The sequence below is a fragment of the Micropterus salmoides genome, unplaced genomic scaffold (genome assembly GCF_014851395.1).
Source record: "Micropterus salmoides isolate LMB-PRFRI ecotype aquatic unplaced genomic scaffold, ASM1485139v1 Ms_hic_scaffold_19, whole genome shotgun sequence".
Classification (NCBI taxonomy): domain Eukaryota; kingdom Metazoa; phylum Chordata; class Actinopteri; order Centrarchiformes; family Centrarchidae; genus Micropterus; species Micropterus salmoides.
This window is the reverse complement of record NW_024041039.1, coordinates 7,025,204-7,048,182: the sequence shown is the minus strand read 5'-3', so window position 1 is coordinate 7,048,182 and position 22,979 is coordinate 7,025,204. Positions and strand designations below refer to the sequence as shown.

General features: G+C 40.9%; 1 protein-coding gene across 1 annotated transcript in view; it reads right to left on the bottom strand.

Annotated features, from left to right (window-relative positions):
• The window catches only part of atrn (attractin), a 134,611-nt gene that overhangs the window by 35,202 nt on the left and 76,430 nt on the right, over positions 1-22,979 (bottom strand). The window contains 1 exon segment of the mRNA XM_038728005.1: positions 14,130-14,208. Within this exon segment, the coding sequence (XP_038583933.1) occupies positions 14,130-14,208 (79 nt within the window).

Sequence of the window (22,979 nt, the reverse complement as noted above, 5' to 3'; positions counted from 1 at the left end):
AAAGGATAGTTTAAGGATTTTATACGGCTAAATGGCATGTCAGAGAACTGAAGAGAATCAGTGCAGTACTGGTGTTAATTCACAGCTTTTAGACTCATGAGCAAATTATATAAAGAATTTAATAAAATGTTGCTCTAAATATAAAAATTAAAAAAGCCAGATCATGTCATAATATATTTCTTGATAATGTAAAATACTATTACATCATAAAAGGACTGAGTTTTCCAGTGATCATAATATGTCTGGAGATGTTATTGTATTAGCTGGTAATTGACTATATTAGCATGTTTTACTGCTAAAGCAGTGGCAGATTAAAAAAGGAGCATACTGTGAGATTTCTGTCATCGGCCCAACAAGAACACTGGGCCCCACGGCGGCAAGCCGCAGGGAGAACACGGTGGGGAGTCTCGCAACTGAGAAGCTCCTGAACTTGGCTCTGAAGTCTGCCACCGAGGGAACCAGCAGCATACGAGCAGACAGAACAGAATGGGTAAGTGTGAGGAACAGTGCCATGAGGGTGGGCGGATAGAGCAGACAGTGTGCCCACTTGGGTCACCTTGACCAATCCATTTCCCACCTCCAGCAGGGAGGGAGACAACAAAAGCAGGAGAACTGGTTTTCCTCCGACTTAATAGCAGGAGAAGAGAGTGAGCTAAAGGGAGGGCTCTCCCTCTTCGATCTCCTCTGGTGTGGATGCAGGCACAGCTAACCCTAACCAGACAATAAGGAGATGTCCTGACATGTCTGACAGCAGAGACTAACACCGCATCTGTCTGAAACGCCGCAGCTCAAAATGGCTTTAATGTTGTAACCCCCCCCCCTCCAAAAAACAAAAACACCACCACCCCCCCACAGGTGATGTTTTGGCTTTTTGTCTTTTGGATACTGTAAGGAGACAAAAGAACAACCCTTACAGTAGAATAAGCTATTAAATGAAAGCAACTTCATCACCTGCATATTTCCTAATGTTTCAGGGCCCCACATTCTCCCTGGAGAGCCACGTGGCATTCTGCTGCGCTGTTAATCGTTAAGGCAACTTCAATTTACATGAGTTTGTGTTTCAGAGAGGACGAGGCAGCAAGGGAGACAGTTTCTGCAGTGTTCACATTGTACAGCAAGAAAACAGACATTTTTTAACCCACAAGTAACAGTTACAAAGTAGTTAATAAAGTGCTGGGATGTCTCCAACGGCGAGGTGTGTCCCAAGTTCTTTGTGTCATAAAGCGATGTGGCTTTGCACAATCCCAAAACAGTACACTACCACTGAGCCATAACAATGACCTTCGTCTTCAAGGACAATTATTTTTGTGCACAGTTGAATCCATTTTCAAAAGGTACACAATGGTAACAGAGATTACACTTCCATCTTCAAAAAAAACATTTTTTTTCTTCACGAGTTTAAGAATACCATGTTTTCTGGATCTACAGGGAGATCTTTCAGATTTTAGTCACATAGCTTATGCTGCTTTATCAGAAGTGCCCTCAAATGAGCTGAACGATTTCATAAGCCTTACTTCACTGTTCCACACTTGACCACGTGAGCTGAAATTCTTCAGGCTAACTGCCAATAAAAGAGATTTCAAGTGGGTAAGAACATGCATTTGGTTGAAGTACAGTATAACATGTCTGTCTGTTGGACATGATGGAAAGGATCTGTGCACAGCTCTTTCAGACTATAACAATTCACTACACCTCCAGCTCACCTCTGGTATCTGTTCCTGTCTGCTGCCAAAAAAAAAAAAATCCTTTCAGCAAATGTGTCTGTTTGATTTTAAAGCTCTGGACCTTTTTTGTTTTTGCTGCTGTTGTTTACTTTTCCACAGTTCTATTTTTTACTCAGTGTCTGGGCTGATGATAAAAACTTGGCAGATTATTAAAAATGACTGGATGTTGCCAGGATGTGTTAGCCCTAAGCAAATGAGGCTAAAGATAAAGTTTAACTGGATCAAACTGTGCTGCTTGGTGTTCCACTGATGCTTAATCATGTCTCCTGATTGTGAACAACAGGGGAACGCTTTCTTTCAACTTGGGAGCATTCACACATTATTCCAAAATGGCTAACCTCACTGCTAAACCTGTAAATGGAAATTGTAGTTTGGTACATATGGCAATATGATAAAACAGATAAACAATCTGTGTAGGCCATACAGGTAATTTTTGCAGAGGATGCCATCAACCATGGGCTTCTCCAGGAGAGCATGAAGAGCGACACCCACACTATGTTCCCGGATTTCAGCATACCCTGTAATACCATAAACCCTATCAAGCAGTACACTTATGGACATGAACATCAGTCCGTGCATATGACACTGGAACTCGTGCTTCCTGTGGGACAGTGGGATAAGGTGAACAACCTACCTTTACAACAACCTCCTGCTCTATACATTGTAAACCCAGTAACTCATTGACTTCAGGCACAGTGCCCCACCCAAATCTCCCATACATATCCCAGCTGAATGTATAACCATCAGACTCATTTAAATTTCTTGGCACAAAAATATGTAACACACTCCCACGAACTATTAACAACAACAAACAAAACAAGTGGGAAATGTGGGATTATGGCGCCAGGTGAACTGACACAGGCGGCGGCGGCGGGGAGGGTATGCCGCAGTTTTGTCCGGAGTCAAGTCACACTGAAGTGTTTCAGCAGCAGAGCGTTTTGCCTGCCGTATGTTGTTGACGTGTTGTTAATTTGTCATTTGTGTGCTTCTACGGATAACAGCTCTTTGTGAGCCCGTTTCGATCGGGAGTCTGCACAAGGTGTTTTATTTTGAAAATCAACCGGATCTCTATGCAGTTCTATGTCTGACTTCCTGCACGGTTCATCTGCTTTGTGCTGCTTGACGTAGTCATAAATAGACCCAATTTCTGGCAGAAACATTGCAATTAGATTTTTTCCCCAAATTGATGAGCCCTACTTCATCTTTAAGAGTCTGGTGTGAAGACATTCACATGCCACTATAACTGCAGTGCACTCCCAACAGATCATACAAAATAATAGCCCCATGTTGTACCCAAGACTCCACAGACTGTGGTCAAGGTGGCCATTACAGTAAAGAGAAGGGATTAAGTGATGTTGAAAATGTATTTGTTTTGGTATTGCATTTTACTTAAGGCTCATCTACAGGTGATGGCGGCTGTGCAGCCCTTTTGGCAGCAGTTTACTTCTTTAATTCTGTTCAGCAACTGAAATATATTGTAGATGTCAGAATTATTTTTTTTTTCTTGTATTGGGTTTGGATTTCTCCCTCTGCTGAGTTAAGTTTGGTTATCTTGGTCATATTTTGTCCATTTTGAAGACAGAATGTAAACATGTGGCATATCAAGTTTAGGTCCCGTGTATTAACCCACTATCAGGGGATGCATCCAGACACTCGCTCTCTGGATTGTGTTGTAAAACACTCCTGGCAAGCAGACGTGGAGAGGCATAGAGCCACAGTGTATTCCCATAATTCTAAAATTATAATGTATTACAGAGCATCAAGAAGTGCTTCGTAAGGACGTAACAGCTGCAAAGTAAAGGTAGAAAGATTGTTTTTTCCTTTCTTCCCTGCTCATGTGTGAACTGCATTCACATCCAGCCATCTGCTTCTGGGACTGGAGTGTACAGGGAGGGAGCAGACACGCTGGTGAGAGGAACCTCCTTATCATTACGGATGATTCTGGAAACTAATTTCATGTGGAGCTCTACGTGCTCAGTGATATCTTCATTGTATTCCAGGACTCTGCTTATTCGGAGGATACCGATGCCAATCTCTCCCACTCTACTGCGCTTTCACAGTGAACCATCTGCTGTAGACCTCACTGAATATGAGGCAGTGTGTGAGGCCAGAGGAGAGTCAATGAGAGCGTGAGTGAAGTTGGTGAATGTTTAATGTGTGTTTGAAAGTGTGGGATTGTGTTCTTGAGAATGAGTTGTTGTGAATGCCTCTGAGAATGCCTGTGTGACCGATGATATGCATCTCCTCGATGCTTCTGTACACGAGACTGAGGTTCATTACGGACTCCACTGCTCCTTTCCATCATTGTGTTCTGTATGTTAGGAAGGGTTGGGTAAATACCTGCTTTAAAGGTTTGTAAAATACCCAGGTTCGTTAAGCTCAAAGGCGGATATGACTTGAATTATCTATCCCTCCTTACTTTTTTTATTAGAAAAGAGCAATGTATTAAACACTCAGGTAGCAGGATTCTCATTTTAGCCAGCACTGACCATCACCTTATATAAGTATCTTGTCCACAGACCAAAATAAAACTCAGCTTTGGTTAATGTGCTCTCTGCAAGCCAGAAGCACCACTCTCTAATACTACTGTACAAAAGAAAATGTTTTGCACTACCATATTTATGCAACTTTATAATACCAAATTAGTCTGGATGCCACAGTTTATGCTGTAAAGAGACTTTTTCTTGATTAAGTTATTATATTGAAGGTTTCAGCACATGTTTATGTACAGTGGGTACGGAAAGTATTCAGACCCCTTTAAACTTTTCACTCTTTGTTTCATTGCAGCCATTTTCCAAAAATCAAAAAAGTTCATTTTATTTCTCAGTAATGTACACTCAGCACCCCATCTTGACAGAAAAAAACAGAAATGTAGAAATTTTTGCAAATTTATTAAAAAAGAAAAACTGAAATATCACATGGTCATAAGTATTCAGACCCTTTGCCGTGACACTCATATTTAACTGAGGTGCTGTCTATTTCTTCTGATCATCCTTGAGATGGTTCTACACCTTCATTTGAGTCCAGCTGTGTTTGATTATACTGATTGGACTTGATTAGGAAAGCCACACACCTGTCTATATAAGACCTTACAGCTCACAGTGCATGTCAGAGCAAATGAGAATCATGAGGTCAAAGGAACTGCCTGAAGAGCTCAGAGACAGAATTGTGGCAAGGCACAGATCTGGCCAAGGTTAAAAAAAATTTCTGCTGCACTTAAGGTTCCTAAGAGCACAGTGGCCTCCATAATCCTCAAATGGAAGACGTTTGGGACGACCAGAACCCTTCCTAGAGCTGGCCGTCCGGCCAAACCGAGCTATCGGGGGAGGAGAGCCTTGGTGAGAGAGGTAAAGAAGAACCCAAAGGTCACTGTGGCTGAGCTCCAGAGATGCAGTCGGGAGATGGGAGAAAGTTGTAGTAAGTCAACCATCACTGCAGCAATCCACCAGTCGGGGCTTTATGGCAGAGCGGCCCGACGGAAGCCTCTCCTCAGTGCAAGACACATGAAAGCCCGCATGGAGTTTGCTAAAAAACACCTGAAGGACTCCAAGATGGTGATAAATAAGATCCTCTGGTCTGATGAGACCAAGATAGAACTTTTTGGCCTTAATTCTAAGCGGTATGTGTGGAGAAAACCAGGCACTGCTCATCACCTGTCCAATACAGTCTCAACAGTGAAGCATGGTGGTGGCAGCATCATGCTGTGGGGGTGTTTTTCAGCTGCAGGGACAGGACGACCGGTTGCAATCGAGGGAAAGATGAATGCGGCCAAGTACAGGGATATCCTGGACGAAAACCTGTTCCAGAGTGCTCTGGACCTCAGACTGGGCCGAAGGTTTACCTTCCAACAAGACAATGACCCTAAGCACACCGCTAAAATAACGAAGGAGTGGCTTCACAACAACTCCGTGGCTGTTCTTGAATGGCCCAGCCAGAGCCCTGACTTAAACCCAATTGAGCATCTCTGGAGAGACCTGAAAATGGCTGTCCACCAACGTTTACCATCCAACCTGACAGAACTGGAGAGGATCTGCAAGGAGGAATGGCAGAGGATACCCAAATCCAGATGTGAAAAACTTGTTGCATCTTTCCCAAAACGACTCATGGCTGTATTAGATCAAAAGGGTGCTTCTACTAAATACTGAGCAAAGGGTCTGAATACTTATGACCATGTGATATTTCAGTTTTTCTTTTTTAATAAATTTGCAAAAATTTCTACATTTCTGTTTTTTTCTGTCAAGATGGGGTGCTGAGTGTACATTACTGAGAAATAAAATGAACTTTTTTGATTTTTGGAAAATGGCTGCAATGAAACAAAGAGTGAAAAATTTAAAGGGGTCTGAATACTTTCCGTACCCACTGTACATGCGCTACCGAGCAGCAGGAGCAGTCGGGACTGCTGAAAGCTGCAGAAAGGGTCAGAGGTCACGTAGTTCTTGCACATCAACGGAGGTGGGAATTGAGAAGGGTAGACAGGAGTGGACGGCATGAGGCGAGGAGGCTTTGTGACACAGCCACCCGCTCCAGAACTGAGGGTCAGCAGTATGTGGTGGTAGAGGGCGCGAACACAATGACAAAGGGTGTTTAACAAAATGTATTGCAAGTTTTGATTCATCCTCACCTTCTGCATCAGAATGCAAGGAAAGGTCCTAGAAGAGTTTCAATTTGGCCACTAGTGAATCAGTAATATAAAAATGGCCTAGACAAAAGCTTCAAGCATTGTAAATACTAAAAAAGAGCTTTATTCCAGTGTAGATAACTGGTTATTAACACTCTACAGAAAGGTTTTGTAGGTAGTTCAAACACACACGTATAAATGTATAAGGGCATAATTACCTAAAGCCCAAATATAACTGTACTGGGTGCAAAAACCATCATTTCGTACAGAACACTTAACTTGTGCTGAAACCCAGACAAACGTCTAGCTATGTGGCATGAGGTAAGATCTAAACTTCTATGAAAGTACATATATTGTTTTCATACGAACAGTTTACAATCAAGATGACAACAGTAGATTTGGTGCTTTTTAACCGGTGAACTCATAGCAGCAGCCTGTCTTGTTAAGGGCTCAGATCTTTCCTCTGATCTGCTCCCATTCTTTAGAAACTTTTATCTGTGGACTGTATACTTTCCCCTCACCAAATCATCAAAGGGAGAAGTGAAACGGTGGCAGTTTGTTCCCGGCAGGGGAATGTGGGTGTGTGTTCAGAGAGGACTTTTCAGGGAGCTGTACCTCTGCACATCACTTCATTAATATCCCACAACCTGAGCTGTATAACATTTGATCAGAAAAAAGGGAGGGAAAAAAAGTTCAGTTTACACATCACAGGCCATTGAGCATCTTGCCACTCATTTTATGACATAATAGCAGGTATTTCTAACAGAGGCCTGAGCCTTGACACCTTGGTTGACATTCATATTTATAGCTGAGGGAAGGTGGTGGGGTGTCGGAGGGGGGCAAGGAGGGCAGCTTAATGGTGTAATAAATATCCGAGGGTATCTGCAGACGTTTATGTCACTTCCTCTCCCTTCCTCTTCCCGGTGGTCTCCTTCTGGCGTAGTGTAAAGAATCTACAACACAGTTAATCATGTGGGACGCCACAGCAACGATCAGAGATATTATCACATTTTGCATTTCTGACACTACCTCACGGGGGCAATTCATGTCTAATATATGTCAAGTTATGTGTGATATATAGATGTGTTGCAGCGACAATAGATGTTGGGTAAATAGACATGCTTTCATTATGAGGATATTTTTGTGGAGGTACAGTAAGGAAGGAGGGAGAAAGAAAAAGAAACTGTGAAAACTGACAATGAACATCAAAGATGTACTATATTGTGCACCACAAAGTCATTCCAAAGAGGCAGTATAAATCTTACTGTAATTACTTTATGAATCAGTACATATGACTCAATTCTTACATGGCCAGGTGGTTAAAATTAATGCTTTCAAAAAAAAAAAAAAGAAAAAAAAAAAAAATCACTTTCGACAATGCGACAGTCGGGTGAAATGAGACTTTGTGTCCTGAGGCAAAGACAGTGAATGTTAAAGCAGTACCATTATTACAGTATTTTGCATCATGATATATTACACCGCCACTGAATGCTTCTGCTGGATCTCTGCTCTAATTAGCCAGCTTGCTCATCTCTATTCAAAAAATTTGCTTTTATCATTTGTGTCTGTTGCAGGCCTCCGTAAGCTTTGCCTAAAACCTGTCGGTGTGGCTGTAATTCTTGGCTGCTGATAAGAGGAAGCTACACTCCACCTTGTATGACTTAGTCTGTCTTTAAAGATTAAAGTAGGTAATTTATTTCAGAAGTATTTCTTGTTATATTTGTGGAAATTTTCTCTACATCCCGGCAGCAATCAATAAATCACATGCTCTGACACAAAAAAGGACAACAGTCCAATATCTGTGGCTGTCACTGGACTGTAATAAGCCTTCCTGCCTGTTCATGAAAATGTGTTTTGAGGGAGGGACTTCGGAGGGAGGCCAGAAGGGAGAATGGGATTGTGTTTTGGTTAGGTACTTTCAAAATCTATATTGATAGTTTCTCCAGAGTTACTTACCCAGCTAGTTTTAACTGCATTCTGTATAGCTAAATACAGAAGACATAATTCTTTCCACTCAGAACAGCAACCACCTAAAACCTTCTGTACTCAAATGTTCTCTCAGGAATAATTAATGAGCAGTGACAGTGGGTCACTAAAGTTGCACTGGGGGTCATTCTGACTAAAAGGCCGGTGCCTTCTATGGCACAAAATGGCAGCTATGGTTGGGTCTGTCTATTGCCATCTGGCAGTTCCAGCACCTTCAAAAGGAACAGTCAGGTCTCAAAGGAAGGCTTTGAGTAAAACTCAGACAGTACAGAAACACCCCCACACCCACACACACACCCACACACTCCCACCCACCCAAGCACATCTATGCAAACAGATGCACACGTGAGGAAAAACATGCACCTGAACACTTTGAAACACACACAAACAAGCATGCAGACCCCAACAGGTGGGTTCTGGGATGTTCTGAAAACATCCACCAGTCTCAGAAGGTGCCTGCTACCCCAGTGTGAAGAAGCTCATACATAGTTCTGCACTTTTTTCTACTCAGTTCTTGAAATATACACCTGAAAACCTGCCAATTGTGAGAGTAAAACTGAATTGTGCCATAGGAAATCATCAAGTTACTTGCTAAATGGATGGGGTCTGAATCTGAGTTCTAAAAAACACATAACTTGAAAAGCTTGGTCATGTGCGCAAGGGATTTACCAAACAATATGTTCAAATACGTGCAGTACACTGTGATCCACATATGAACATATAAGTTCCAAAAAGTTGATTTCAAACCCCGTTACTACTGCCTTTCTTGAAAAGAGTTCGCAGTGACATTTACATTTTAGGGCTTAAACTAACACTGTTATCCAGAGAGACTTACAATGACTGTGACAGCACAATAAGCTTAAACTCCTTAAAGTCAGATGACAAGCAGCAAGGAGTAAGAAGTACAAGTCTCAAGGGCATCGCCTTTAATTCATGTGACCCTGCAATGACCACATAAAACGCAATACCAACCTTTTTCCACTGCGCCAGCATAAGTGAGGTGAACGTGGGCATAATTAGTTGCACATGTGTGCCACTGTACAGCTGATGCAAGCACAGAGTAACATGGAGGATTCAAGGATAAATGTGGGAATAAAGCCTGGAGGGACAGTGCTGAAAAGACTAGAGCAGCCCAGGTGTCAAGGAAGCAGACGGCTGTAACGAGAGAGTCGAGCTCATGGAAAAACATGATTAGCTTTCGGTTTGCTGGAAATTATGGGTCACATTGTGTTTGCTCAGTATATGCGCATATATGAAGGCAGGTCTGCTATGTGTAACTGTGTGCATTTCTGCATGAGTAGGTCAAGGTAATTATAGTTAAAACTGAAACTAGAAATGAGGTTCCTACACAGTTTCTGTGACAAAATTCAATCATTTTCCAGGCCATTTCATGATTTGTTATATTGTTTGTTTGGTGTTGTTTCCTCTATATAAACTTCATATCGCATCACTCTCAGTTGCGGAAGTGTATGAAACAAGGGTCTAAAAAAAAAAAAAATTCACAGAAAAGTTGTCTTTTGGAGCAGTAAAACAACACTTTTCAATACCTCAAGTTATGAGGAAATCTTGCAGGAGTGAATAGACTATAAAAAATGTTATGTCCAAACATAATTCTTTATGCATACAGAAAACTGAATTTTTCTCCACAGCACAGAGTGGGTGCGGAGACAGGCAGGAGTGGGAAGCCAAGACATACTGCAGGCCATTTCTAAAGCGGTCACAGCCCTAATTCGACTTGACATCTGTTATAGGAAGTGTTCACTATAGAACTAATATTGTATTTGCTTTCTGCCACCCCTTGCCCTTTTCACATGTTTGGCCCTGTGCCTTTGCAGGTTTTCAGATAGACATACATCACCATTCATTTCTTTTAGAAACACCTTGAGCATTACTTTTGCATTTGAGAAGAAATGTAAATTGCATTACTATTGATTTTAGTCCACATTTTAGACAGCAACAGAACCAAAACTGAAAAAATTAGTTGACTTTCAAAATTAAGTCGTATTTGAAACCAATAGCAAACAAGCTACGACTATCACTATGAAGGACAAGGACGGTATAAAGAGCATCTTTATTAGGACTGCCCCTCAGAGATCGCTGCTCTCTGCTGGTGTGTTTTTCCTCAGGCAGGACTTTAGTAGATCCACCAAATAATAATCCTTACAGTGAGGGTGGGTCATTAAAGTTGTCAACTTTATGTTCTGAAATTAGGGGTGGAAGGCTGGGGAGAGGTCGATCCATGTCACAATTCTTATCTTCTAAAATTCAGCAGACTTTGGTAGTGATGTCACTTTAACATCTGCATGGGCATAAAGTACCATAGCTAGATCTTGGTATTCTTTACAGAAAGTACCCAGCGTGTAGAATAAACTTATGAATCCATCATTGCACCATTGTGACTGTTTTACGGTATTTTAGAGATGTAACAACTCAGTTTAGTCCCAAAGCTGTAGTTCTTTTGTACACTTCTAGGTAGGGCTGCACGATTAATTGCATTTGCGATATTATCGCGATATGATAAAACGAGATTTTCTAATTGCAAAGGCTGCGATTTCACTCTGTTGCTTCCTCTGCAGACTGCTATACTCTCGTGTCATGTTACCAACTTGTCACGGTACAGCGTAGCGTGACTTGTTGTACAATGGCCTTAAGCTTGACAGAATCTGACACTGCAGAAACTTTAAGTTCATAATACACAGAGCAACTTTTAGAGCAGTGGTGCTGGGCAATGTTGCCACCAACGGTAATGAGTAAAGATTACTACCGTAATCCCCTTCCCCCATCACGCCACAACCCTCCCCGCACCACCACTATCCGTTCAAAACATAGTCTGACTTGCCAACAGCAAGATTGCCCAGAAACATTGCTCAAAAAGTTGCCCCGTGTATCATATTTCTTTCTTTTTAATCTATCTAATGTGTTGGTCATACTATACACTGATTTATTGCATGTCTGTTTTGAATAATTCAGAAGATACAGAGCAATATTGGTAAGAAGATTTTTCCAAAATCATTCAGCCGTACTTCTAGGTATAACACTTAACTTTAATTAATTAAATTAAGTCATCAGATTCAAAAGCTGTGTAATGTGTTATATATGATGGCTTAAGGTTCAACAAATTTAAAGAATCTCGGTAAACTGAGAAAGTACTTGTACCCGCACACCACTCCATATGGCTGGCAAAGTTCAGCAATCACTGGATGTTAGCACTCACTTAAATGTGATATTCTACAAAAGAAAAACACCTAAAATGTGTTAAGCGCATATTATATGCCAACTTTAATTGTAAAATTGCAAATGTAAAAATTTGCTTAGGAATTGGTAGAACAATATAAAAGTATAATTTAGAGTGTTTAATGTCAGCTTTCACCAAGTTAAGTGATTTTTTTCTGATTTATTTGGGGGGTGGATTCAAACTGATTCCATGAAAGGCATTTTAGTAAACCATGATGTCCTAAGCCTTTCCAGGTGTTGGGGAGTTTAATATTGGCCCCACAGTGTCCTGTAGCCCTCAGTCCTCTTACCAAAGGCCCAGTGCTAATTTTGTTTAAAGGTCATACCGTAGAGGGCCCAGCTGGGCGACAGTGGTTGTGTGATGGGGAGAGGGCAGAGTGGGAGCAGGTGAAGAGGGATGGTAAGAGGCATTCAGAGGTGAGGGTGATGACAGCATTTTTGGGCGAGGTTTCAGCCGAAAAGCACTTCAGCTGGCACACCGAGTGTGAAAAGCACAAACCAAAAGTTCACATTCACATTAAGCACACTATTAGCTTGTACGCCCTCAGACACTGCAACCGTCACGCATAGAGAAACACACTCCCACATGCACACAACCTTTCAGCCACTCATTCAAAAGGTGGTTCATACCCTTCTGGAAACTAAACTAAAATGCATTATGATTTTTTTTTTCCTCCGGGAAGTGAGTATTTAATATGCAAAAATTGCACTCACAATGGCTTTTCATAGTTTCCACAACACTTTAGCTAGTGAACCAGCTGCAACATGCCAGCACTCCTATAAATATCTCAAACAGACAGCCTGCAAGTTAGCAACAGCTACATATCAGTCAATGTTGTCAAGCTGGCCAACCAGCTGATCATGACACATTGTCAGCCTCAGTCAGTCAAACATTGAGGCTAGTGAGCACTTGTCCTATTTTCTTGACAAAATAAAATACCATCACATTTACTCGGACAATGACTTATAAATTTTTTTTAAAAAACCCAAAACAATCACACAGGAGTTTTGACAGGGTGCCTGCTTTCTATCCATCAGCACTGTTAATGTGTGTGCATGTGAACATTTGTGTGTAAGGCTTTGAACAAGCGGGTTAACGTAACTGAAGCTTGCAGTGCATCTCAATATATTTTATGAGCTTGTTTCCTGAAGAATACAGACAACATAAAGTTTAAGACTTTTCCTCCTACAACCCAATGAACGGATTTCATATTTTTACATAATTTTAGGTTTCCAGACCTGAAAATTGTCATTTTTAATCTTTTGTTGAACCTGCAGAGCTTCACACAGTTTGCCAGATTGCTTTGGCATAATCTGTTCAGTCCTTTCAAAAATGATTCAATTAATTTTTTTTAGTTGACTTACTGCCATGGGACAATTAATTATGGTCATTGTACTTCAGTAATGTACTGGCTGACAGCTTACAATGAAATGCTGTGTTCTTTTCTTTCTCCTGGAATTGTTAGAAATCCTGTGGTTTTCATAGATGAACTTTGGAGTATCCACACATCTACAGGTATTGAATTGATATGCACTTCATTTATGCGTCTATGTACAGCTACTATTTCACCTGCTACCTTATCTTGCTTGATTCAAATGTGACACCTGCGTGTGCCCAACGTTCTTTATATCATTATGTTTTTAAAACATGGGTAATGCTACTGTTGCTTCTGTCCTGGTTAGAATTTGTCCTGCTGCGTGTTGAATGATCTGCAGTTTATGTAAAGTCTTAAAAAAACATCACGGCAATCAAGCCTGCTAGAGATAAAAAGCATCTATTAGGCTTTTAGTACCAGCTTGCCAGAGGAATGTCTGTAATCAAATGAAGATTAATAAAAAGAACAAACATGAATAGATTGAGGCTAGATGTTTTGTTCCCAGGATTTTAAGCTAATGCACAGGGTCTTTGCTTCAGTAATTAGGTAAGTGTTTGACATCCGCAAATTGATACAGTCGCTGTATTGAACTAATTATAAACAGGACTGACTGATTTAGAAAGCTACAACTACATATTGTCTACAAAGGCAGTAGTTAGACAAGTATTTTCTCATATTGTCTGTCCAATATAGGCTACAGCGAGCAGCAGGTTAGCTTAGCATACACACTGGAAACAGAGGAAAACAGCCCCACTGGCTCTGTCCAAATCTAGAGTTTAAATCTCAAACAAACAATTAAAAACAGTGTTTCACCAATGCTCATTCTTAGGCCCTTTACAACAAATGCAAGAGATCAAAACAAATAGTTTCCATTTTCAGCGCAAGAGAGAAGACAAAACCCATCAAAGTAGTTCCGCTTTCACCACCTCCACACTCCAGAGATACATTGCACAATACTATATGATCCATTTACCAAAACGGGGCCTCTGAGTTTGTAGTATTTTTATACTTCCAGGTGTGAAACTTCAGCCTAATCTTTTTTATAAGCAACACTAAACAAAAACCATCAAGCTTGAACAGCAGCTTCATAGCGTCAAAAATGAACACAAAGAATGTGTTTTGGAGGTTGTTAATTTACCTAGAAGAGTAGCCAAAATCAATATCTGTTGTCAGCATGAGTCTCTGACTTACCTCTCGTCGCCGTGACGCCCAGCAGCTTTGTTTGATCTTCCAAACTACGGCGGCCACCAGGAGCAGGGACAGGAAGCAGCTGTGGACAAACAGTGAAAGGAAGAGACAGGAGTTCAAAACAGAGAAAAAGACAAAACACTGGGAGCCTGGGGAACATCTGAGGTCCCATTTGTAGCTAAGAAGTGCATGACAACGTGTAGCCTATCAGTTTCTGTCATAAATAAATTAATCCATGACCAGGGATTCTCCTCTTTGAACTTATGCATATTCATGTGTGTTTTGTTCCGACAGCGTTTGCCAGAAGAGCCCACATCGATCAGTATTATTTTTTAATGAGCTACAGGCTTGAAGCTTGAGGACCAACTTTTTATTTCTTTTCCTTCTGACAAAAAAAGTCATTCCTGCTCTGCCATGACACGCACAACTTTTAAAGTCATTTTGACATATAGATTCAAAAACAGAGCCTGCTCTAGATACAAAATGTTCTCAAATATTAGAATCAAAATAAAAATTATCTTCACAGTTAAAGTATATAAATCAACTGAGGATGATGGCAGTGGTTCACAAGATTAAAAGGTGCAAGTGCAAAATAGTGTCAGAGGAAGCAGCTGTCGAGAAAGGTGTTGGGGGGTGGGGGGGTCACCTATGCTATGAGATTGCCAAGAGGTTTGGGAAGGTGGTAAACTAGACACACAATTGTTTCCTGTCTTAACACCTTTACGTGCATACATACAGGTTATAATTTGATTTGATCTGCATGAAGGTTATTTTATGTCCCATATTTATTTCTGGATGATTCTTCTGAGTTTTGTTTTCTATATCATCTTTGTCGTCTTGATTCGCACTCTTCTTTGGCTTGATATTATTTTTAAGCACATTTTCAGTATTTTCCACAAATACGCAAATAAAATATGAAAAGAATCAAAACCCTGAGTGTTGACATGTCTTGGAGGTGGTTTGTTAGCAGCCTCACTGTGTAAGTGTGTGTGTTCCCTGGCTCCCTCCACTTTCCCTGGTTGTATTCAGAAGACAGGAAAGAAAACCACAAAAATAAAGACAAAACAGTGTGTGTGTGTGTGTGTCTGTGCAAATACATCAGAGACCACATATAATCTGAACTTCATTCCCTGACTGTTGTGACTCTCACTGATTCCTGTCAGCGTTCCTGCAGCTCTCTGGCCCAGACTTCCTATATTTCAGCTCATATCAGTGTTGGTAATAGGCTGCTGATGAGTGAGGTATCAGCAGCATGATGTCAAAACACCAGTGATCTTAACATCTCAGATTTTCCTCTAGGAAAAAATCGACTGAGTTTTATGGCATATAGGATGGCTCATTTTAAGCATGTGAACACAAAGTCAAAGTACAGTAACTGAGCAGATTATTTACCATTCATACATTTAACACCCTGCCATGGATTCAAATACTGAACATGTAATGTATGCCCCATGCATGTACAATAGTGTGCAAGGTTTTTTCATGTTAATAGATTATATTTATCAATGAACAAAATGCAAATTTGTAAACAGAAGAAAAATCTAAAATCAATATTTGGTGTAACCACCCTTTGCTTTCAAAAAAGCATCAATTCTCCTCTCTTTTTGGACATTCAGAGAATTTTCATTATTATAATTTACCATAAATACAAGAATTGCGACCTGATCCCTCCTTGCATTCATCCGCTCTGCTGTCACAGCAATACTTTGCCATGAATTTGTAAAAAGCTGATTAGAAACTCTAACCGTATACATGGCCAAGAACTCCCAAGAAAACCAGAGAAAATTCCCTATCTTACAGAAACCAGGACTCATGTTTACTAGGGCTGAAACGATTCATTGATTAAATCGATTACTAAAAAGGCATCCTAATCCACCCTTCGTTTAAACTACACACTAAACACACTGCAAAATTTCCGTGCGTAACAAAGTGGAGGAAGAGAGAGAAAATAGCGAGAGACAAAGAAACAAAAGTGTCCTAAAGAAAACAACAACTCTTTAATGTTACCCTCCGTCCACCGTAAAACGAAACTTATGTCGTCTCGGCTACAGCACGACGGCACCTGATCAGAAAGTCCACGGTGTTCTGCCAGCGGACCACAGACAAGGTAACAGCAACTTTAGCATTTAACTGAAATCATGATTGATTGCTGCACCTTTTTACTCCCCTCCAGCTCTCTCTGTAGCTCAGACAATCCCTGCTTCCTGCGCGTGCCAATTCATCCCTTCACCCATATTCTTTGTCTTTAAAATTGCCATCTTTATAATAAACAACAGCTGTTTTGTGTGCAGGATCGCTCATTTCCCGTTTCACATTCCATGTGTGTTTTCTTAACAAAACCTGGTTTGGAGACCAGCGTCTGAGAGTCATGTAGTCTGCACGAGCCTTTAGAATAACTTGTATAGCACTGGGGTGATGTTTGCATCACATGTTTGCAGACACATGCCTTTGGTGTGAGAAACCCAGGTTCAATCCCCCACTGCGACCCATCTACCATTGTGTCCCTGTGCAAGACACTTAACCCCTAGTTGCTCCAGACACAAAGCAATTGTAAGTCGCTTTGGATAAAAAGTCGCCACCAAGCAAGCAAAAGTACTTCTTAAACAACGCATCGATGAATCGTTGAAATAATCTATAGAATCTTCAAGCACTAAAATCATCGTTTGCTGCAGCCCTAATGTTTACATGGTTACGTTGCTGCAGAAATGAAACTGTAGACAACCTGGTTACTTGAGTGCAGGTAAACACACCAAATTAGAATATGAATCTTAAACATTTAGTTCTTACTTTGCTTTGGAAGGAATTTTTTTTACAGTTATATTTTATATTTATAATGCGGTTTGTGTTTACTGCTTTGACCTGTTTATAAAGGCAATTTACTCTTTTTAAATCTAATTCAGTTGGCATCAATACATTTTCATATACACGATGTGATTTAAACTTTTCAGAGTTAACTGTTTTTTATATTAATGTTAACAATTCAATATCATGTTCAATCCTGATAGGCTAGAAGTATCATTGTAGCTAGAAGCTATTTTTAATCAACAGAGAAACTTTGTTGGCAGACTACAGTACAGTATTTATCATAAAAGTCTGCAGAGTTTCTGGTTGCAGCTGCATTTAATGCAAGACTACCTGGATGTTATCAGTGGAATAACAGGCAACTGTCTTTGATTAATTTCTGTGTACATTTAACCACACTAAGGCTGAAAAGTGTTGCCCTTGAAACTAAGTGCATCTGATTTTCTTCTTTCATTTAAGATCACAGGACTAATGTACGTGAATTCTCTTTAAGGGGTTAGACGTGGATTTAATAAGAAACTCCAAGTTGAGGCATAACTTCTACAGACATATGGGCCTTCCGGAGAGACCCCTCACAGATATTTCTCCACAGTACTACCACCTTTTCAATCTAAATGCCTCTGCCCATTTTAATACTGGCTGTGATGCATTCAGATCTTTATTCATTGCTCCCACCTCCCCCTGCCCACCCTGTGTGACTCTTTAAAGTGCCATCCATTCAAAAAAAATCCCCTTATCTCTTCAGGCTGAAGAGGACTCTTAAGTGATCCATCCGTTCAGCCATCTTATTGATCTGGCTTCCTGCTCGCTGCTTAAAGAGCGACATGGTGCTGATGAATGACCCGCATGAATAGATATCAGCCCTGCATCAAAGGCCTCCCTGCTCAGCGGGGTGGGAGGGAAAAACGAGAGAGAGAGAGAGACAAAGGATGGGAGGAGAAGGAAAGACAAAGGGACACAAGGAAATGGGCAGTAATGGTGAAAGACAGAGCGATAAAGGCAGATAAAAGATTAGAAAGTGCAAGCTAAAGTCAGAACAATGGACGAAGTAAAGGGACAAAGACAGAAACAAATGGAAGACTGATATGGAGATATATTGATGACAAAAGACTTTATAGAACACAGAACTAATTGAGCGCTAATCAACGTTTGAGAGCGCACATGCACAGTTTCATTAGAGCAGAATCACATTTGAGCATGTAATACCGATCATGTGCGCACTTGTTTCTGAGTCAGCTCTCTCATTTTTCTCAAGCTACTTTCGCAGCATCGGAACACCTTAGATCCCTTTTCATAGTTTTCAGTCACGTGACGTGCGGTGACCTGGAGGGCAAAACAACAGACCAACATAGCGGCTCTCACCATGACTCCCTTGTAGAGACGCCACAAAAGCAGTCAAATTTTATTTGGATCACCTTTCATAGCCAATCCATATATCCCGCATTTCTACCGTTAAAACCGCCAGGTCCCTGTCGCCGCTCAACTGTGGTAATGTTTACAGTTACCTTGTGAAGAATCCCTCACCTAACACAGCCCAGGCTCGTCTCCTCTTCGATTAGAGCATCCGAAAGCACAACAACCATCCAGCATTTTGGCAACGCAAAAGTAACAAACTCAAAGTAACAGTGCATCACTTGCTTCCCGGTTGGCAGGCAGTGGAAAATAATGTCTTTTTTGCCCTCCAAAGGAGCGTTTTCCTTCCATGTGACGTCCCGTGAAATAGGTCGCTTGCCAACCATTTTTAGCAAGCTGCAATAAGACGTGCAAGGTTGTCCAAAATTGTCATCTTTTGAATACATTGCTCCTTGGAAAGGAACAATTGACCATGGCCAGGACAGCATGTGACAGCATATTTTATGCTTCCAAATATTGCTAACTGGATGGTATAACAGGATGACCCTTTATTTCCAGGTCAAATTAAATAGGTGACACTCTCAGTTTGAGTTTGCGCTTAGGGGATTTAGACTGGTAAACATGAGTGCAAGCAGCTTTAATTATTACATGGGAGAGAATCCCTATTTTTGCCTCAAATTTAGTTACAAAATTCCTTTTGCATGCTAATTCTGCTCTTACAAATCTGTGCCAGTGCACTCTCAAAGGCTGACTTGCAGACTCAATTGCTCGAATTTGTTTTATGCTCTTAAATATTTTGTTGTCATTATACTTTCATAGACGGCGACCAAAAGACAAAGAGTGAAAAAGAAGCACCTAGAAAAACAACAACAGGGAGATCGACACAAAGAAAAAAAAGACACAGACAGAAACAGACTGAGCAGTGCAGTTCTTGTGATCTCAACCTCCACGAGGGAACCTGGTAAAGTTAGTCAGTCAAATATAGAAGTATTCACTTTAGCTTACAGGCCCAACAAAGATACTGTATCAAACAAACATCAAGATACCGGCACAGAGACTGCTTCATGTAGCCTGGAGGGCAACACCACCCAACAATCACTGCAAACAGATCTGCCTCCATTAAACTCTACCTTGTAATGGAGCACATTGTGGTTTTTGAAACTACTTTAACCTGCCTGAGTTGGTTAGAAAGCACTCTGATGGCGTGTTCAAGTCAGGCTGCATTTATTGTAAATATGCCTAAGGGCAAAAATAAAAATTCCCAAATCAACCTTCTAAAAAAAGTAAAATGTACAATATTTGTTTCTGATGCATGTGCTTTAAATTTAATAAAAACAATATTGGAAGGACTGACAAGACAAAGTAATGCATAACTTATAAATTAAGAAGAGGGCTTTTGACAGCCACACAGGCTTCATTTGGATTGATTTCTTCTTTAATGTAAAATATTTTCCTTCATAACCAGTGAAAAAAGTGCCATTCTACCTGCTCTATAAAGAAATGAACTGAATTGTTCAAAATTAATGTTTCCTGCGGAGTTTTCACTGTAAACAATCAGTTTTCTTTGCATTTGAGATTTCTCACCACATCATATTGTCTATATCCCCAAGGCCTTACAAGTGCATTTCTTACCTCGTAAAAGTATTACAAAGCTTTTTTATTGAACATTGAGATCGTGCATGTTTACTTTGACTGGTTGTCTTTTTCTACTCATTTTATTGCCACACTGCTGCCACCAACTGTTATTCCCTCTGCAGACTGCAAAAATGTACTATATAAACAACATTTGTGCTGTGCAGGGGCTGGTAGACAACACAATACAAGCATTAGGTGGACAAAAGATTGTTTTGTTTTGCTTTGTGGAGACCCCTAGTGGCCAAAACCTCAACAGTGTACCTTTAAAATTTGTGGCTTAATTTTCAAAAATCACATAGTGAAGATAATTTGTTAATAAAACCTGCTATTTTGATTTTTTTGTGTTTTCACTTTTTTGTTTCATGCCATGATAACAATACAACAAAGGCAGCATGCATTTTACACCATGTGCAGCATGCATTAACATATTGTTGGGCTAGTATTTTGTTATTCATGCCAAGTAGCTTTTTGACATGACAAGTACGCAGCATCTAGTTTTATATATTTGAAAAAGAATGTTTGATTTTTGTCAGCTGAGTCATAAATGCAAGCAATGTCTAAGAAAATAAAAAACTAAGTAGAGAAAGAAGGTTGTGCCTCATAAAATCAGTTGGGGTAGGGTTGATATGGGGGGGACAACAATGACAAATCCTTTCCCTACTTTACTTTTTTTTCTTTCTTTCTACTTTAGGGCAAACAGCTGGGCATTCTTGGGGAGAATGCCTAAAGCAAAGAGTGGGACATACAACCAGTCAAGAAATCCTATGTGAAAATATGCATGTGTGTCAGGCAAATCTTTCTGGTTTATGTTAGGTTAAAAAATGATGGAAGCTGTCTGTTTAAGTGACAGACTGGAGTGTGGAAAGAACTGGAGAGAGAGTGTATTACAGCCACAGAGGTGAGCTCTGACGTGTCATTGGCTAACCTGACAGCAAGACAACAGCCACAGGGCAAACAACAACAGACCAGCTCTGTTGTCTACAGCCAGCTGAATACTAATCCAGCAGCCTGCCTGCCGCTGGCTTTTACTCTGGGGTGGGAAATTAAACCTGCTCACCGGCCAAACATCATTTCATTTTCACTATGGCTGATACGTTTGTCTACTGAACCACACACACTAACCAGCACTTGCTCAGAGGCCCTATTCTGCAATGCACTTGTCGCCACTAAACATTGCAGCACTATGGGTGGTGGGACACTTCCAAGAAATCTAACCCAGCTGAAATAGAAGCATGGCTGAACATGTCACAGAATACAAATTTCTGTATAATCTCTTATTGTTTGTGTACTCCTAGCACAAGGGGAGCTGGGAAGAGAGACTACATTTTCTCTTTTATGCTTGGAAGGGGAGACAAAAAGTAAAATCAAATCTGGCAAGTTCTTACAGCCAATATGGCAGGTTTGCAACCATAAAAAAGCATTCTGCTGCAGTGTGCACAGGTTGCCTAGTTGAATTTGTTCACTGCCACCAATGGCAATTTATTCAATTCATAGTTACAGTTGACTACATTAGCTACTGACGGTTATCGTTTTATCCCTTAAAACTTGCTAAGATGACAGACTTCAGCTTATTAAAATAGCTTCTTTTGGTTTGAAAATTGCTCTTTTTTAAAAGTGGAGGTTCAATAAAAGAACACTTAATCATTTCACTCACTGGAGTACATGGAGGTCCAATGAGTGTACTGATATTTACCTGTACAAAGCTATCAACTTGGTGAATGTGACTTTATTGGGATTATACTGCCTGTCTGAGGTGAAAGAGGGACAAAAGCAGCTGGGAAAAAAAAACAACAACAAAAACAACACATTTTGAAACTGATCGGTGAATAAAGAATCTAATTCAGTCAAGCCTCCAAACCTTTCAGCTGAACAGGTGAATAGATAGGACCAAAAACAATGAACTGAAAAAAGGACTTTCCACAGCAAGGATGCCGCAGTCCTTACGGCGCATGTATGGGGCATGGAGGGAGGGAGTGGACACAGAGGCTGATGGGATGAAAAGAAAAGACTTTGACTCCCTCTTGGGACTCCCCAGGAGTGCGTTACAGGCCAGTTCACGCTGCCGTTGCTCTCGTTCCTACTCATTACAGTTGAGGAAGAGGAGGAGGACGAGGACGAGGAGGAGCAGAGAGTGAGTCAAACAGACTCATTTATTATTAAATCGGACGCAGAGCAGCTCCACGTGCGCTTATCACGGGGAAGGTTTGGCCATGAGGCGCTTCATGCACTCTATCTGCTCCATCTTCCACGTCTATCTCTTCTCTGGCTCCTCTCTGATGACCTGCCAATGAGGTCAGATACAAAGAGAGAGTGTTGAAGAATGCAAGAGGGGAGAACAGGAGAAAAAAGAAAAAAAACCCACAAAGATGCAGGATGGGGTGGGGAGAAGGGGTGAAGAGAGAAAGAGGCTGCAAGAAAGAAAGCAGATAGTGGGGGAAGATGAAGATACTGGAAATGTAGTAAGAATAAGAAAGACAGAAAGTGGGAAGAAGGAAAAGAAAGCAAGAGGCAAGCAGGAGGTTCAGATAAAGATGGAGAGAGTAAGAGGAGGCAGAGATTGACAGAGAGAAAGAAAGCTTGAGGAGGAGTGTGTGGGGATTCTGGCACAGCACTGGCGGCAGCCCCTGCTGAGTGCCTGAGGAGGCCCCTTAGGACAGGCATAAGGGGTTTGAATGTGTGCTTAGTGTATTTTTGCCTCTCTTTGGGGGGGGGGGGGGGGGGGCGCCTGCTGTCAGTCAAAACCACAAGAAGCAAGCTGAGCAGAGTATGTTAGTTAGAAATAATTGTTAGTGTGTCTTTGACAGAGGCGGGAGTAAAAGCTTTATTCACATACGTCACAAGCAAGTCTCAACCTTCAAGTCTCAAGCAAGTCCCGAGTTATTGTGATGAAAGTCAAGCAAGTCACTGCATGGGTCAAACAAGTCACAAGTCAAGTCATATGAAATTCTTAGGAATTCAGTATATGTTTAAACAGTTTGAGAGAGGTGGTAATTCAACTGTATGATCATTTTGGAAAATGTAGTGAGTGTTTCGGTTCTAACTATAAAAAGGTGTTTCTATTAT